Genomic DNA, 16,793 nt, shown 5'->3' with positions numbered 1-16,793 from the left:
TTATGTAGACGTTGACAATTTTCCTAAATTTATTCAGTTATTTTTAAACAACCAACTGACTGGCATTTTCTTCAAACTTTTGTCGACTAGCATAAAATCTGCTGACATAAACTACTTGTAATGTAAAAAAAAAAAATTTCATATCAGATGGAAAAGCTAATAAATAGATTTATAAACATGAATGTCTTATTTTAAGCGCAATAAGACATTTGTACTGAAAATTAGACCAAAAATTCTTGGTAAGATTTTGTGTTTTTCCAGTGTATGTCACTTATAGAAAACTTAACCGCCAACCCAAAATGAAGCCAAATTTTATCTCCAGCTAGCTTCCATCTTTCTGACTCTGTAAGCAGGATGGCATCATCTCCACTCCCTCCTGCTCATTGATCCGCTCACATTGTTTCCAGCGGACAGAGAAGACGAACGCAGAGCGTGTGACGCAGTCTGCGAAACACTGCTTTACATAAGCAGCGTTAATAAGGGAACGTAAAGCATAAACCCCTCCATGTCTGGCAGATAAGCATCACCACCCTGTCAGAAACGTTCCTGACTGAAAGCAGAATACGGTAAAATGACAGAGTCAAAGTGAGAAGTGGAATCAGCAACGTGTGTGGGAAGGCCGAGTCCAATCGGATTTAAATCGCAGAGAAAAACAGTTTTTCATTCTAACAGGACGGATGAGACATAAAGTTTCAACGACACAAAGGTGAAAACAAAATGTAATAAGCACGACGCTATGTTCTTACTTTTAATTCAACAAAGATGCATCTAATTAATAAGGTGATTATTTTAGTTATTGATTAAAAAGTTAGCACATTCTGCAGCCTTTCTAAATATTAGAAATACATTAAAACAAGTCAATTTATTTTTTAAACAAAGGAAATATGGAAATATTAGCTTTAAATGTCCATTTTTGCTTTTCGTTTTGTCATTTGAAGGTTTGTGTTTATTATTATAATTAGTTTCATATAATTACACAAATTTCTCAGTATGTTTAGGTGTTCACTGTGTGAAAAATAAGAAATCGTACTTAAAAGAAGATTAACATTTTAAGGCCTAAATCTGCGACTGTAAAACATATTTACAGGAAAACATCTTTATTATTTTAAATAAAAATATGTGTTTTTGTACAGTTTTGGTTTAATTATTACTCTGGATATATTGTTCTTTCAACAAATCACCTTTTTTGAGTCTACGCCAGTTAACTAAATTAGTTGGCGATTATTTTAATGATCGATTAATCACGATTAATCTAATTATCATTTCAGCTCTACTAAAGATGCTGAAAATGCAGAAAGTGCGAAGTTTTAAAAAGTGAAAACAGCTGATCTCTGGAACATACATGTTCTTTGTGAATAGTTAGTTTTATTCTCCAGTCTGAACATCAGAGTGACTCCAGGAAAAATGGATGGATGGATGAAAAATGGATGGATGGACTTTAGATGGATAGAACGAACTGAAGAACAGAAAGTACAGTAACACCTGGAAACAGATTTATATTTCCTGCTCTGCGTTTTTCCCCGCTGTCCCTTTAAAACTTCCCAGCATGCATCATTCCAGTAGTAGAAGCATTCCTGATGATCGGAGCTCACCTTGTTGGGCAGGTCCAGACTCGCCTTGGCGCTGCACATCGCCGTGACGACCGCCAGATTTCCGTCCTTGCAGGCGATGTGGAGCGGCGTGTTGCCATGGCGATCCTGCTGGTCCAGGTGGCAGTGCCGCCTGAGGAGGCAGCGGACGACTTCGACCTGACAGCGGCGAACCGCCAGGTGGAGCGCAGTGTGGCCGTCCTGCCGACAGAACCGGGTCAGTAACGGGTCAAAACCGGGCCAGAAATTTAAATAACAAAAATATAGATAAACATAAAGAAATAAAAACTGATAAATCTTAGATTTTAAATATCGCAACAGAATTGAACTGAATTCAAAGTCCAAATAAGAAGAAGCTGTAAAACATGCTTGTCTAACAAGACGGACACCCTGCTGTGATGACATCATCAGCGCATTGGTGAAAAAAATAATTGGTAAAACTGATTCTTAGTGGAAACAGGAAGTGTGTTCACCTTGTCCGTGGCCTCCAGGTCCGCCTTGTGCTCCACCAAGCACTCCACGATGTCCACGAAGCCGCGGGCGGATGCCGTCAGCAGCGGACTCTCCCCCTCACGGTTCTTGGCGTCAACATGGCAGCCGGCCTGGCAGAGCGCTCTGGCTACAGCGGAGTAGCCGTGCCACGCGGCGCAGTGCAGCGGCGTCTCCTGCTCCTGCAGACCATAAAATAAATAAAAAGCATGAAGCTCCAGTTCCCTCATGACCTTTCTATCCATCATGTTTGACCCAGGGGTCGACCCTCACCCGGTCCGTCAGGTCTGGATTGGCCCGGATGCTACACAGGTAGCTCACCACATCCACGTTGCCATAGCGAGCCGCCACATGGAGAGCCGTTTCTCCAGACTGCAGGAGAAAAACAGCAAATATTCCCATGATTTAGAGAATTACAACCTTAAAGATGAAACCTGTTCACCTCTGGAACATGTTTACTGCTGAAAATCCAGCATGGATCCAAGGTGTTTACATGCAGCAGCTAGCAAGAGACAAGTTAGCGTACAATACAGGACGTACGACAGAGCAACAAAATGAGAGCGAGGCCAGATTTTAGCTGTAGGATTTCTCTTTATTCGTTCGTAAAGACCATGAACCATTTCTCCCGCTAGCGCTAGGCTAGCATGTCTGCTTTGGTTATATTTACCCAGAATGCGCTGCGCTGTAGTCCACTTCCTGGTTTTGGATCTGATAGTGGGCTTTTGTAACATTCTTACAAAAGTACACTATATTTTGTTGCAGAATTTTTTATAACTTTTCTGTCTCAGATTTAAGCATTTTTTTCATCCTATATATTATTAAATCCTCATTACTTAGATACTCATTATATCCACAGAATCTCATATGGACCAATTTTTATTTACTTAAGGTAAAACAGTTTGCTGAATTTTACGCGTCAAATTTAGGAGTTTTTTTTAGAAGTGCTTTTAAAGGCCTTGTCTGCCGGTAACAGGAGAGATCCTGTGTGAAGATGCACCCTGGATGATGAGTTTGCTCGTTTGTAGGAGACGAGGCCACTTAGAATAAAATCTAATGGAAGCAAAATACTTTGTAAAAGTCTGGAGTCATCCCTCGTTTCTTTACATTTAGCAGTCAGACGTTCATGTCATCTTTAAAGTGGACTTGATCAATAGTTTCCCAGACTTCCTGACGGTCTTTAAAAGTTGACTTTGAACCTTTGGAGCGTTTTCCGCCGATTCCACCGGGCTACGATTTCAGAAATGAAAAGATTCTTAACATTAGAGAAGAAATCCTTGTCTTAAGATTTTCACAATTTATTATAATTCTTCCATTAAATCTATAAAAAACACAAAAAATTGGCTTCAATAATGTGATTCCCAAAATTAAGGAAATCTTATTTTGAGCTTTCTGTCAATTAGCAAATAGAAATAATTTTGGTGAATCTAGCTGATCTAAAACAAGAAAGTTTAGTGTGATTTAACTTCAGACAGTGAGAAAAAAATGTTTGTGTATGTAATTATTTGTAAATAATGTTTTCCCAAACTTTCAAGGACTTTATACAGAAATCAAGCACTTTAAAACCTTGAAAGCACTGAGATGAAACTCAAGCATTTTAGCTCCTTCTGGGATTCAGTGAGTCAGACTGAGCTCTATATAATCAAATCCACACCAGCAGCATCAAAAACAAACACACACACTCACACACACACAGTCCATCTTTCTCCGTCTCCATAGCAACAACAAATAAGCCGATAAAATGCCAGAGTAACCGCTTTTCCCTCAGCTTGAGTGCGTTTGTGTTGGTTTCAAAGCGGTCAGCCGGGTGGGAGGCGGAGAGCAGCTGAGCAGCAGTAGCGAGACCGGGTGTGATTTTAACGTGTGTGTGTTTTTAACGTGTGTGTGTGTGTGTGTGTGTGTGTGTGTGAGACTCGCCTTATCCTGGACGTCCAGAGGGCATTTCTTCTCGTGGAGGAACCTCAGCGTGTCGACGTGTCCGTGTCGGGCTGCGTAATACACGGCGTTGGCTCCGCTCTGACGGGACAGCATCACACATTTTATCCCACAAATATTTAAAAAACAAACACCTCGTGTTTTCACCCGGGACTATTTCAGGGACATGCTAACGTCCTGCAATCTAAGTTGCATTAGTCCAGCTGCTGCCATGGCAACGGTTAACAAGGGAGCTGGCAGCAAATGTGGTGTCATTGTGTGTTTAATTTGCACATCCATTATCGTGACGGCTCAGAAATGATCCTCGCTAAACGAGATGAAGACGCCGTTTCTGGAAGTAAAACATGTTGTGTTTCCTCCAACAGGTTACAGTCAGTTTACTGGTGACACAAAACATGTTCATTACATTCCTTTGGACAAAATCTTAGTTTTTGCCTAATTTGAGCTCCTTTCAGGTTAGGGGTTCCTGTCTCTTTAAATTCAAATGAACTGCCGGAACTCAGCTTTTGGTTGCTAGGCAACAGGCTGGGGTTGGCTGGGGTTGCTAGGTAACGAGTTGGGGTCACTATTTGAGGGGCAGTGCCTGCTGATTTGTGACTTTACATTCTGGAGGTTTTTGAAAAGGCTCATTTTCCAGACACCAAAAAACATTAATTTATTACCAAAAACCGGCTGGTGTGTTTTTTTAAGCGTTGGTTTATTTTTAGAAGCAGGAGAAACCCAAAGTAGAAAAATGTGCAAAAATTGATTTTCGTTTAATGCGCCCCCTTCAGGAAAGGCTGAAAACTTGTTACTTTATTACCAAGAATCATTGACTCACTCTATTGTGATGTTGATCCACACAATGCCATACACGTCTTAGTTCATCTCTTTGGCTTTTATCTGTTTTATATTTCTCATTTCTGTTTTTACAAATAAAAACTGATAGACATAAGAAAACAAAAAAGCCTTGTGTGCAAAGACATACAGGTTGTGGAATGGAATTTTACATTTTATTTATTTTTGGTGTCTTAAAAAGCTAAATCTTAAAGTATTCAACCCACTTACAAAAAACGTTTCACTGAATCTTTTACCATTTTAAATAATTTAAAGACAAAACATAAGAAATCCACACCTCAAAATATCTAATGAATACTAAAGTAAAAAATAAAAATCTCAAATAAATCCTTTGTCCTTTTAGAATTTGACTGATATATTCTAAATTGGGTTGAAATGATTAATCTGATTATTCATGATTAATCAATTATTGAAATAATCGTCAACTTAGTAATTGATTCATTGTAAACAGGAGAATACGACTCAAAAAAGTACTCAGTTCCTCAGATGTAACTAAGCCAAAACAGTATAAGAAATATATACATTTCGCATTAAAATAAATCTATTAAACACTTTATGCTATCCATATATTCATCAGTTAATCCTCAAAATAATCGATAGAATACATAAATAATTGTTAGTTGCAGCCTTAATCGGATATAAGACACAAATATGCAATAATTAATTTTGTTAATAAATCTTACCAACATAAACCAGCTTAATTTAATGCATTTGCAGTTAAGAGTCTCTCCTCGCCGCAGCTGTAATGAATCTAATTGAGTCTAATAAACTCCTCAGCTGGATCAGAATCACGCTGGCGACAACAAACTGGTCTCACCTTATCGTTAGCCTGGATTTCTGCACCTTTTCTCATCAACACCTCGATGATCTGAATGTTGCCGCAGCCGGCGGCAATCAGCAGCGGAGGAGTCCCATGCTGCGAAAAAAAAACCCAAACCAAAAAAAACAGAATCAGGCTTTTAGTTTAACTGGAAGTAATGAGCTTATAATGAGAAACCAGCTAAGAAAAGAGAAACTTCTGACTGAAAGAAAGAAAGAAAAAAAGAAAGAAAGAAAAGGAAGGTAGGAAGGAAGCAAACAATTAAGGAGGGAAGGAAGACAAAATGAAGGAAAAAATAAAGGAAGGAATAGAGAAAGAAATGAAAGCAAGAGGACAGAAATCAACAAACAGAAGGAAGAAGTGAGAGAAGAAAGGAGGACGAAAGGAAAGAAGGGAAAAAGAAAGAAACAAGGATGGAAGGACAACATTCCTACAATGTTTTGTAAATCTGCAAAACATCAAAAACTAAGAAATTACTTTGAGATTAATCTCCAAAATTTGAAAAAAACAAGGAAATTTCTGAGTTTGAAAAGTAAAAAAATCATCTTTAAAAAAAAACGTACATTTTGAGGATAATCTCAGAAAATGTAAAAAATAATAAAAAAAGGAAATTTCTGGGTTTCAAAAGAGGAATTTTTTTACTTTTGAAACTCAGAATTTTTTTTCTAGAAAATTTCTTGAGATTTTTTGGCAGAAAATGTTTTTTCTTCCTGTCTACAATGCCTCTAATATGCTGTTGTAGAAAAGTCAACTGTAGTTTTGTATCATCTAATAAGATAAAAAAAAGAAAATAAACATCTTGTCATGTTTGTGAATAAACTGCTGGGAACAGGAACCCTGTTCTGCATTTGAACACTTTGGATCCTCCACACTGTCTGCAGATCAGCAGGACGGTTGGATTATTAACCCTAATAAAATCCTACCCGAGAGCAACTTCGGCATTTCCCTTTGATCAATAACCAAATCTTACACCTGATTGGCCCATTTAACCCTTTGATCACCTTCCTGTCCAGCTCACACATTTCCTTTTACGACCCACAGATTATAGCTAAATAAAGTTCTGATTAGCTAAACCACTTCCAAATTCTGCGCCACAGTTTCTACACTGTAAAATCCCTAATTTTTCACTGAACATTAATTTATAAAATAATAAACTTGCAGCATAAATATGCGAGATGTTTCTGAACACTGAATTTACAGTAAACAAATTTAATATCTTTCATTTCCTCAACAGAGGAAGAGATTAATTATTTGTGTACCAACTGTAAGAAATAAAAAAATTGCTCTTCTATGATTAATAGCATTTAGTTTGTATTATTCAATGTTATTTAAAAACAATATATATATATATTTATTATGCTAGCTTGTTGCTCTTGAGGGCCCCCTGGTGGTGTGGAGGGTTATCAACCTCTGATGCATGTTGGACTTTCTTCGACAATCAGCTGCTTCAGAGTGAAAACTCTCCCTGGGATGAAAACTTGCTAATATTTTCAGAAATTCTGCGTCTCTAAATCTAGCAGGGCAGAATAAGAGCGAGCGGAGAATCACCTTGTTGGGCTGGTTGACGTCGTAGCTGTTCAAAGAGCCGAGCAGATGCTGCAGCCCGGGAACGTTGTCGTCGTTTATGGCGTGGATGATGGCCTTCATCACAAAGGAGTCTTCCTCATCCTGTTCAGAAGGAAAAAAAAGACACTTCTTTCACTCTGTGAATTTTATTCTGCATGTTTCTGCCTTTCTTTTTATCTGCAGTTTGATAGAGCAGCGGTTTGCCAAAGTGGGGACCTCAGAAAGTTGGAAAGAAGATTAGAAATAACATGCAAAACGTACAAAAACAATGTAATTCTAGTGAATGTTTTCCAAAAATTATTAAAAATTAAATACAAGCTAGTATAATTTATTTAAATGTTATTTTTGATGCTCATTTTCTGATTGGCTGCCAGCCAAATTCATCAAACTGCTTTTCTCCTCGAGCAAGAAATGGAAAAGAACCAAAGAAAAACCATAAAAACTGTGGGAATAAAATAAAATTTGATGTGATTTATGTAAAATATTACATGTTTTCTTATAATCAACATTTGAGATTGTGTTGAAAAGTCAGAATATATTATCTAATAATATTTTCCGCCACAGAACTCATGGCCATCTAAACTCTGAAGGTATGAGTCAGCATTTAAATGAACGCAGTAATTATGCAATAGTGAATAAAAACCATTTGTCTAGATAATATTCTGTAGCATTTTCTGAGGGTTTTCACAGCATGGAGAAGTTTGGGACCCCTGTGACCCGACAACCTTGAGATCAAATCGTTTGTGGAGCACATGTTTGGGCTGCGATGCTCTGCTGCACAGAGAGACGAAGAACGGCGGGTCGGGAGGGGAAGAGGACGGAGGACAGGAGGCTAATGTGGCGTTTGTTCAGCCGAGCTCGACGCCGCAGAAACATTCCTCCACATCACCTTGCTGCTGCGCCAGAGAAACTGAAGCATTGAAACATTTGAACTCAAGGTTGCTAAACCAAGAGATGCTAATTATACCTAAACAATTGATTCTCAATAAATAAAACAAATAATCTCAGATTTATTTCAGTCATTTTAGTGAAACAATGCTAAATTAAAATAAACAAATTAATATATTTTTAAATACGTTCCTCAATTAAATGTATTAGTTAATTTTGAAAACTACATAATTATTTTATGAGTTTATTATTTCATGTTCCTGTGCTGAAGCACATTTAAACTGTCAACTTCATCCATCAAACCCAGTGGGCGGGACTAGAACAGCTTCAGCCAATCAGACGTGAGGGTCACCCTTAGTCCCGCCCACTGACTTTAATGGATTAATTTAACAGTTTAAATTAATTCATGATGTGCACAAAAATATAAAACAACTATATCTTTTTTAAAATGAAATCTACCCAGTTTTAAATTAATTGGGGCTTATTTAATTAATTCTTTATTGACTAAATAATTTCTCTATCATATCCTGTTTAAAAAAAATTATAATATATAAACAATGTTATTAGTTTATTGTAATTTGGCATTCTTCACCATATTTTCAAGAAAAATTAGAAAATTATTCCATAGTGTGGGGGCTACAAACTAAGGTGTTCAGAGGGTGCAGAAGGTTACACAGATACCCAAGAAAGTTCAGTGGAAGAAAAAAGTGGGTTAGACAAAAACGCACCAAAAAGAAGGAAAACTGCAGGACAAGAGTTTTGGGAGAGATTTACAAGAATCGTAGCAGATTTACGATATTTTAATGTTTAACAAAGAATGTTGAGGATTTCTCAAGTCGAGTCTTACTGCTTTGAATAAAAACAATGAATCACAACCAAACTTTACTGCACCAGCTGACACAACACCTCTACACGTCTTCAGCCCGACCAGCTCAGCCAATAAAGCCAATGATCCAGAGCAGAGCTTTCACTGCGGCTGCAGTTCAGACCGTAAACTACAGGAGGCGCTGCAGTCACAACAACCAAATTCACCTGAGACATAAGGAAGTTTCAGTGATGTGGCTTTGCTCCACCGTTAACGCTCTGTCAATGATTAAACCTCGAACAGCAACAGCATAAAAGGGTCAGTGTGTCGGCGTCCGTTTACAAACCGACTCATCCACTTTCCGACTGGCTGAACCTGGTTCTACAAAACTGGAAAAAATAACATAAACCAGTTTTAGATTTCTGGGAAAGATAATGCAATCAGTAGAAAAAGAGCTAGCCAAGATGAAAATGTGGCTTGATTTTAATAAGTTATCATTAAATAAAAAGAAAAACTACACTTATTGTTATTTTCTGGAAATCGGATCTATAAAAATGCAAAGTTGCACATAAATGGAGTTGAAATGGACCAAATTTGAGACGTTTTTAGGAATTATTCTAGACAAACAAAAATTAGCAAAAATCTAATAGAATACTGTTTAAAATAAACAATTTAATAAAATGATTGGTTATTAACTATTTGTCTTATTGCTCAGAAATTTGGGGAAATGGAAGTAAAACGACATTTGATGCAATAGTTAAGTTACAAAATAATCTATTAGGCTTATCAACAAAAAGGATATCGTAAACCAACTAATAAACTTTTTAATCAAAGTAATACTTCAAAATTTAAAGACATCTTACATATAAAAATACTGGAAGTAATGTAAAAAGCCTTGGGGAAAAAAGTTTTCCTCCTGAAGTTCAGAAATGATTTAAGTTAAGAATAAATAATTTATGAGGTTTGTTAATATTTGAACATGCTAAACAGAAAAGTCAGGTAGAGTTTAGATGTGTTTCAGTTATTAGCAAAAAACTGTGGAATAAATTAAATACCTCAAATTATGTCCTTTTCTTGGTGAATTTTAAAAGAGCCTTAAAATGTAAAATCAATAAAATTTACACTGTTATGTAGATGTATGCTACATAACAGTAGCATATATCTACTATATATATATATAGTACGTATATATATATATATATATATATATATATATATATATATATACACACATATGAATTATGGGTAAATTATGGGTTTGTAAAGTAGTATTTTGTTTTCTGTTTGTAATGTTGATAATTTACCAAAATAAAGTGAAACTGAACTGAGAAAGATCGTCAAGCTGCAGCAGCAGCAAATCCACATCAATGAACGTGACCTAAAACTTGTTAAATAGTCCAATAATCTCTGGGTTTCCCCCCTTTAACCAGCAGGCAGATCGCTGAGGATAACAGAAAACAAACTTTAATGCTGCAGACAGACAGAGAGAGACTGCAGAGTGGATAAGATCTGGGATGTAATGTGGCTGAACAGCCCAGCCCATCCTGAACTGGTTTGGGTTTTTCGTGGCGCTGAGGCCGGGACTCACCAGCGTGTCGTCGCTGCGCGCCACGCTGATGTTGCTCCTGGACAGGAAGGAGCGCGACAGGCGGTTACATAAGGAGATGAGTCGGACGGATTGCTGCAGAAAGAAGGAAAAAAAAAAAAACGAGCACAAGTTTAGCAAGTTCATGTCGAGTCACATTAAGGAGACTCAACGGTCAGACAAGCAGACATGCAGAGGGATTTTCTGCTCTACTTCTGTCAGTATCCCACTGACCCTCTGGTGACTTGGATGCATGAAAACTCAAAGCAGAAATGCCCAAGATCTTAGTCATAAAACTTAAAAATGCATTTTAAAAGGGCAGTATTAAGTTTTGCAGGCTCATCGAGCCATTTAATAACACAATCCTCAGATGTTTAAAAAAAATGCTAAGACTTAAAAGAAATTTAACGTCTTGAAATTGGGTCTCTGTCTCCTGCTCTTTCTGAAGCTCCGCCTTCAGGAAGTCGTCACAACATGGCTCCTCTGTTAACCCCTCTATGTTTTTACAATCTCAGCGCTGATGCTCCATAAGGTTTTAATCGTTTAATAAAATAGTTTGAAGATTACCAAATCACATTTTTACAAAACCGTGGAAGCATTTTTAATAATTACAGTCTGCAGTCATTAGGAAATTTATCAGACTTGCCAGGTTATTTATTCTCCATAAAGCAGATTTAATTAAGCTGGATTATCAAGTTTAAGGATTTTGTAAATATTGCTTTACAGTCATGTTAATAAAATGCCAACAGTGGATAAAGAGCTCAGGCAGGAGACAAAAACAACAGGAATGGCATTTAGCTACTGATAATCAATGCATTTTATACAGTCTAGTGCTTTGTTGAGTCAGTTAATGGGAGTCAAAGCCGGCAAGCAAACAGAGGCTTCATCAAGTTATACAACAGCAGCAGGAAGTGAATTAATGACAGAATCACTTACTTTCCATTTCCTTCGAGCTGCAAACTTCTTAAACTTCTCCATGTTGACGGCTGACTCCTTCCTGCTCAGTGCTTGCTGAGTGTCTTTTGGCTGATTTCACAAACAAGACCGAAGAAAAGAAAAAAATTAGCTCTCAAATCCAAAATCAAACAAAACACTGGCAGGCAAGGCAGTGGATGTTTTAAATTAGGTAAAGATTATCCAGAGGAGCAGAGTCTTACCTTGATCCAGGGGTGCAGGAGGGTGTCCTGAATCGTCATTCTCTTTCTGAAAACAGAAATAAAATGAACATGAACAGAAAAATAACATTTTTAACAAGGTTATGCTCTTTTGTATTTCACAAGAGAAGAATTTATCCTGCAGATTGATTTAAAACAATAAAACAAAAAGAGGCAACAGAGATGAGCTGGTACCTGCTGAGGATCGACTGTCTTTAATTCAAACCAACTATTGGAATCCAGTTCTTTAAAAATATATAAATGAATCATCCTTTAAATGTTTACATCACTTTTTATTTAACCAGACTTAAAGTTTCTCTGTGGGATGTTAACCACTCTTCAAAACAGGAAAAACAAGAGAACATACCACTCAAATAAGGCAGATGAAGTGTCAAATGGTTTGATGAAAATACATTAGGGCTGAAACGATTAATCGTATTATTCACGATTAATCGATTATTGGAATGATCGTCAACTAATTCAGTAATCAATTAATTGTTAAATGGAGTATATCGATTCACATAAAGGCCTTTTGCTAAAAAAAACACAACTAGAGCTTTAATTCAACCAGAATCATACAAAAAATATATATTTTGTATTTAAGATACTAAAATAAAAACCTTTTTAATTATGTTCACTGCAAAATCTCCAAACCTTACCAAGTATTTTTACCAAGTGAAATAATCTGCCAAATCAACCAGTACTTTCAGTACAGTACTAAAATTAAGAAATTATTTATTTAAAAACAAGCATCTATATCTTGTTTAAAAGTTACATATTTTATTTTAGTTTCATTTCAACTGTACTAAGATATTTGCACTAGAAACCAAACCAAAAAAAAAGGTAATATTTTGTTTTTGCAGTGTTCTACCCCAAAACTTTGAGGAGTATCAGAAAAAGCTTTATTCCAGAGTTACTGGGAAAATAATAAGCCTCATTTTATCTCTTAAATATCTTTATTAATCTTCTTTCTTGCTGAGATGATTCATGTCTGATCATGATGCGGATCAATTCAAAACCACATCCACCGAGTTAAATCCAGTCTGTGAATCGAAAAGCCGCATCAGATCGTTTCTCCGGTCAGTTTGTCGTCTTTCCCAAATGTTTATTTTCTTTCTTCACAAATTAAATTACCTCCACACCTACTGCCCTGATTCTCCCTCCTTCCCCTCGCCTCATTAGGCCGAAGGAGAGAGCAGTGATTTAAGGAAAGAAAAGGGGGTTTGATGGCATTTACGGTCTCTAGGTGCAGCTACAGCCATTGAGCTGTTGCTGGAGCAACTCTAATGAGGACCAAACACAGTCGGAACAATTTCAGGAACCGGCGCCAGAGGACATTTTGCCCAGAAACAAGGAGGTTGTGTTCAGAATATCTGTGAAAATCTGGCCAGAAACACAACATGTACAAGCTGAGCATGAGGAAGTAATTCACAGTTACTGCGGATCCAGTCCAGGGATAATAGCAAAAACAGGATGCTTGGAGAACACGCATTTCATTTTCAATGGGGGTCAGAGTTTTTTGGTCCAGACGGGTTTTATTTCAAGTGTCCTGGTATTTACTCTATTCAGGTTCTGGATGGGAAACGGGTCCAAAGCATCATACTCATTAACATCTGGTATGATGTCCTCTACCAACATCTACAGCGCACAAACTCAGGACAACTAGAATCAGACCTGGACCTTTGCAACCACATAAAGACAGTCACAAAGTCGGCCTTCCATCACCTGAAGAACATCTCCAGGATTAAAGGACTAATGTCCCAGCAAGAGATAGAGGAACTCATCCATGAGTTTATCTTCAGTCGCATTGATTACTGCAAATAAATCAGCTGATCCAGAACGCTGCTGCTAGCGTCCTGACTAAAACCAGGAAGATAGAACATCTTCACAAGTCCTTCACTGAGAGAAGAGACTTTAAACTACTGTTGGTAGTTTATAAATCACTAAATGGCTTAAAGATCTGCTGCTGTTGTGTAAACCTTGCAGGCCCCTCGGGGTGAACATGGAGAAGCAGCATTCAGCTTCTATGCGCCACAAATCTGGAACAAACTTCCAGAAAACTGTAAAACCGACAAAATAAACTTGATTGATTGAAATTAACCTCTAATTCCAAGCTTGTGGCTTCCTGGAAGTCTCCAAATAATTATGGTTTTCATGACTTTATGACATGAAAACCATAATTAATACTCAAAAAGAATTTAGTCTGATGGCGATTTGATTATGTATCAATAATCATAATCAATGATTATTGATACAGACCCAGGTTTCTCCAAAATAAAGGCTCTTATTTTACTGACTAAAAGTGCTACAGGTGAGACTCAATTAAAATGTTTAATCAGGTTAATTGTAGGGTGAGTGCTTTACATCATGAAAACAACATATAGTCAACAATTAAATTAAACAAGTTCAATTGAAAAAACACTTTTTGATGCTAAATTATTGAATAAATAGACGAATGAGCTCAACAACACAGATATGTACTGTAGAGATGCACAATATATCAGCATCAACATCGTATCGGACGATATTACTAACGTATCGGTTTTGGTCAGATAAAACTGGGCTGATAAGAACAACTGATATTTATTTTTATCTTGTCTGTTTTGGTTGAAACAGTAGAGAATTATATATAAAATTGGTAAATATTAGAAGTAACAGCAATACTAATATCAGATATTGATATTGGCCTAAATCTTCATATTGGTGCATCCTTAATTTGTTGTTTTTATTCTGTTAGTTTTTTATTCAACCATCAAATTGGTGCGAAGTGCTGTTCTACCCATTCAGCTGGTTGCTTTTTTGCACATTTTTTCTAAAAATTTAGATTTTCTACGTTTTTCAGAGACAAAATAAGCTACTGCTATCAAAGATGACTAACATATTTGTACTGGAAATAATGAGAGAGGAAGGTTGTGCATACTTTGGATCTTTGATAAGAAGCCTCTTAATGAAGTCTTTGGCCAGAGCGCTGGTGTTGCTGAAGAACTCTTCGTCGAACGTGTAATCGACGGCCGACACGTTGGCCAGAGTCTCCTGCTTGTTGTCGCCCAGGAAGGGAGAAGCGCCACTCAGCCTGCATGGAGGAAATAAACCACCTCAGACTCAAAATGTTCTCAAAAATGCATTTCTTTATAACGCACAGTCTTATCTGCTTTAACAGGAACATGTTTCTTTTTCCATCTAAATCCGAATGGGTTTAATAATCAAAGAGCAGCGGATCAGAGGAACTTCATCCAAACACTTATTCATCTAATCACTATTCATCTGCTGATAAGATTTGCTCCGTCAAGCTGAGATTAAGGCCTTTGATGGGGGAATGGTATTAACGAGCTGAGTAGCAGCTAATGGTGACTCATAAATCCCTCTTTCCTATGAGACTCAAACTATTTAGTGTGTTCTAGCTGCAGGACAGCCAGCTGGAGAGCTCCCAGTTTGGGTGGAGCGCAGGAATGTTAATGCACCTTCCCACCAATCTGCTGATTTCACACATAAAGTGGAAGCAGATGCAGCAAATGAGCAATGTGCACACAGCCATGAGAGAGAAGCATGTCTGGGCAGATAGGAGGCCGATTAGAACAACGAAAAAAGCCTTCAGGGTTCCTCAAAAAAACGCTGTTCTGCTCGGCCAGCCGCTAATTAACATGTCAGCTGGGAGGAAACATGGCGGTGGTGCGAGGTCAAGCTCAACCTGAGTGGGAACGTCATAAAACCATGATTCAAGTTCGGCTCCAACTAATGATCATTTTAGCAACGGATTATTCTGACGATTAGTCAATTAATTGGATAAAAGAAATGTAAACATTCTGCATATTTTTTATTCAACCACGTAAGTTTATTTTATACATCAGAGTTGAAACAATTAATCGTGATGAATCGATTATTCAAATAATCGCCAACTAATTTAGTAATCGTTAAATGGAGCAAATAGACAATAATTGAGACAAAACTGTACAAAAATAAATTCATTTTGCATTTAACGCTGCAGTATGTCACTTTCATAGAAAATACATTTTCTTACATATTTTGCTGTCACCATGTCGTGACGATACGGTATGAGACAGAGAATCGAGCTCCTCTGCCTTCTCCCAATGCAACTACAAACAACCAATCAGAGCTAAAATAATCATCAGTTAATACTTGCAGCCCTATTTCACAATGTTAGCGATCCGATGAAAAAATACAACTGTTAGTTCATTTCTTAAATAAAGAAAACACCGTATTGCCTAAAATGCAATATAGCATTTTTTTAGTGTACTTTTGATCATTTGTAGATAAAAAATAATAACATCAAAATGTGAAAATCTCAGCTCCTTCAGTGCAGCGTAGGGCTGATCTGTTGATTATTTTCTGGATGGACCAATTAGGTGAATTAGGACAGAATTTGAACAAAGTGAAGCTAAAACTGCCACATGAATTCTGGGTCGAACATTTTTTCAGACAAAAGGATTTTTAAAATTTATTTTAAATGCACATATATATTTTTGTACATCTTTAGCTTAATTCTTGCTCTGAATGAGTTGTTCTTTCAGCAAATGCCCTTTTTGGAATGTATATACTCAATGATTAATTGATTACTAAATTAGTTAATTGAATAATCAATTAATCGGATTAATCGCTTCAGTCCTACATTCAAGATCTTCACAATGGACTTGAAGTCTGAATTTCTAACCAAAGTTTTGTCCAAATTCATAATTTTTGGTCATATTTAAAAGCATAAATCAGTTTTAACACCACAGAAACTGAAAAGAACTGAATTTATTCCTGGTAGCTTTAGCTAAAGCCTATTCAGCCTCTGAAATCCTGTGAATCTGTGTTTCTGCTACCAGAACAGACACCGAGCAATCTATTTTCTGCTCTGGCTCACAGAGCTGTGACAGTTGTGTGGGCTGACAGCATGAATGCAGATCATACATGCAAGCAGCAAGTGCATGAGTATGCAATTATTAGTATGTTGTTATGCGAGGAAATCACTTCCAACAGCGATATTGAAGAGCAGCTACCGAATACAACATTTAGCTTCAACAGGCTGCATTTATAGAGCTGAAGTGTATTTAAAATTCATGTGTGGGCACATTCGCCTTTGTGTTTCGACTTAGCAACATATTTTTGTGTGTACATTATTTGCATA

General features: G+C 37.0%; 1 protein-coding gene across 2 annotated transcripts in view; it reads right to left on the bottom strand.

Annotated features, from left to right (window-relative positions):
• Positions 1–16,793, bottom strand: part of dapk1 (death-associated protein kinase 1) — a 66,138-nt gene that overhangs the window by 11,401 nt on the left and 37,944 nt on the right. For both annotated transcript variants that reach the window (XM_028034087.1, XM_028034088.1), the window contains exons 8-17: positions 14,586–14,738; positions 11,669–11,714; positions 11,448–11,537; positions 10,515–10,607; positions 7,216–7,335; positions 5,665–5,763; positions 3,993–4,091; positions 2,352–2,450; positions 2,063–2,260; positions 1,593–1,790 (exon numbers count right to left, since the gene is read on the bottom strand). In XM_028034087.1, coding sequence (XP_027889888.1) covers positions 1,593–1,790; positions 2,063–2,260; positions 2,352–2,450; positions 3,993–4,091; positions 5,665–5,763; positions 7,216–7,335; positions 10,515–10,607; positions 11,448–11,537; positions 11,669–11,714; positions 14,586–14,738 — 1,195 coding nt within the window. The remainder of the gene's footprint in view (positions 1–1,592; positions 1,791–2,062; positions 2,261–2,351; positions 2,451–3,992; positions 4,092–5,664; positions 5,764–7,215; positions 7,336–10,514; positions 10,608–11,447; positions 11,538–11,668; positions 11,715–14,585; positions 14,739–16,793) is intronic.

This window comes from Xiphophorus couchianus, chromosome 12 (genome assembly GCF_001444195.1).
Source record: "Xiphophorus couchianus chromosome 12, X_couchianus-1.0, whole genome shotgun sequence".
Lineage (NCBI taxonomy): Eukaryota > Metazoa > Chordata > Actinopteri > Cyprinodontiformes > Poeciliidae > Xiphophorus > Xiphophorus couchianus.
Note: the sequence above shows the minus strand (reverse complement) of the source record. Positions and strands in the feature narration are given on the sequence as shown.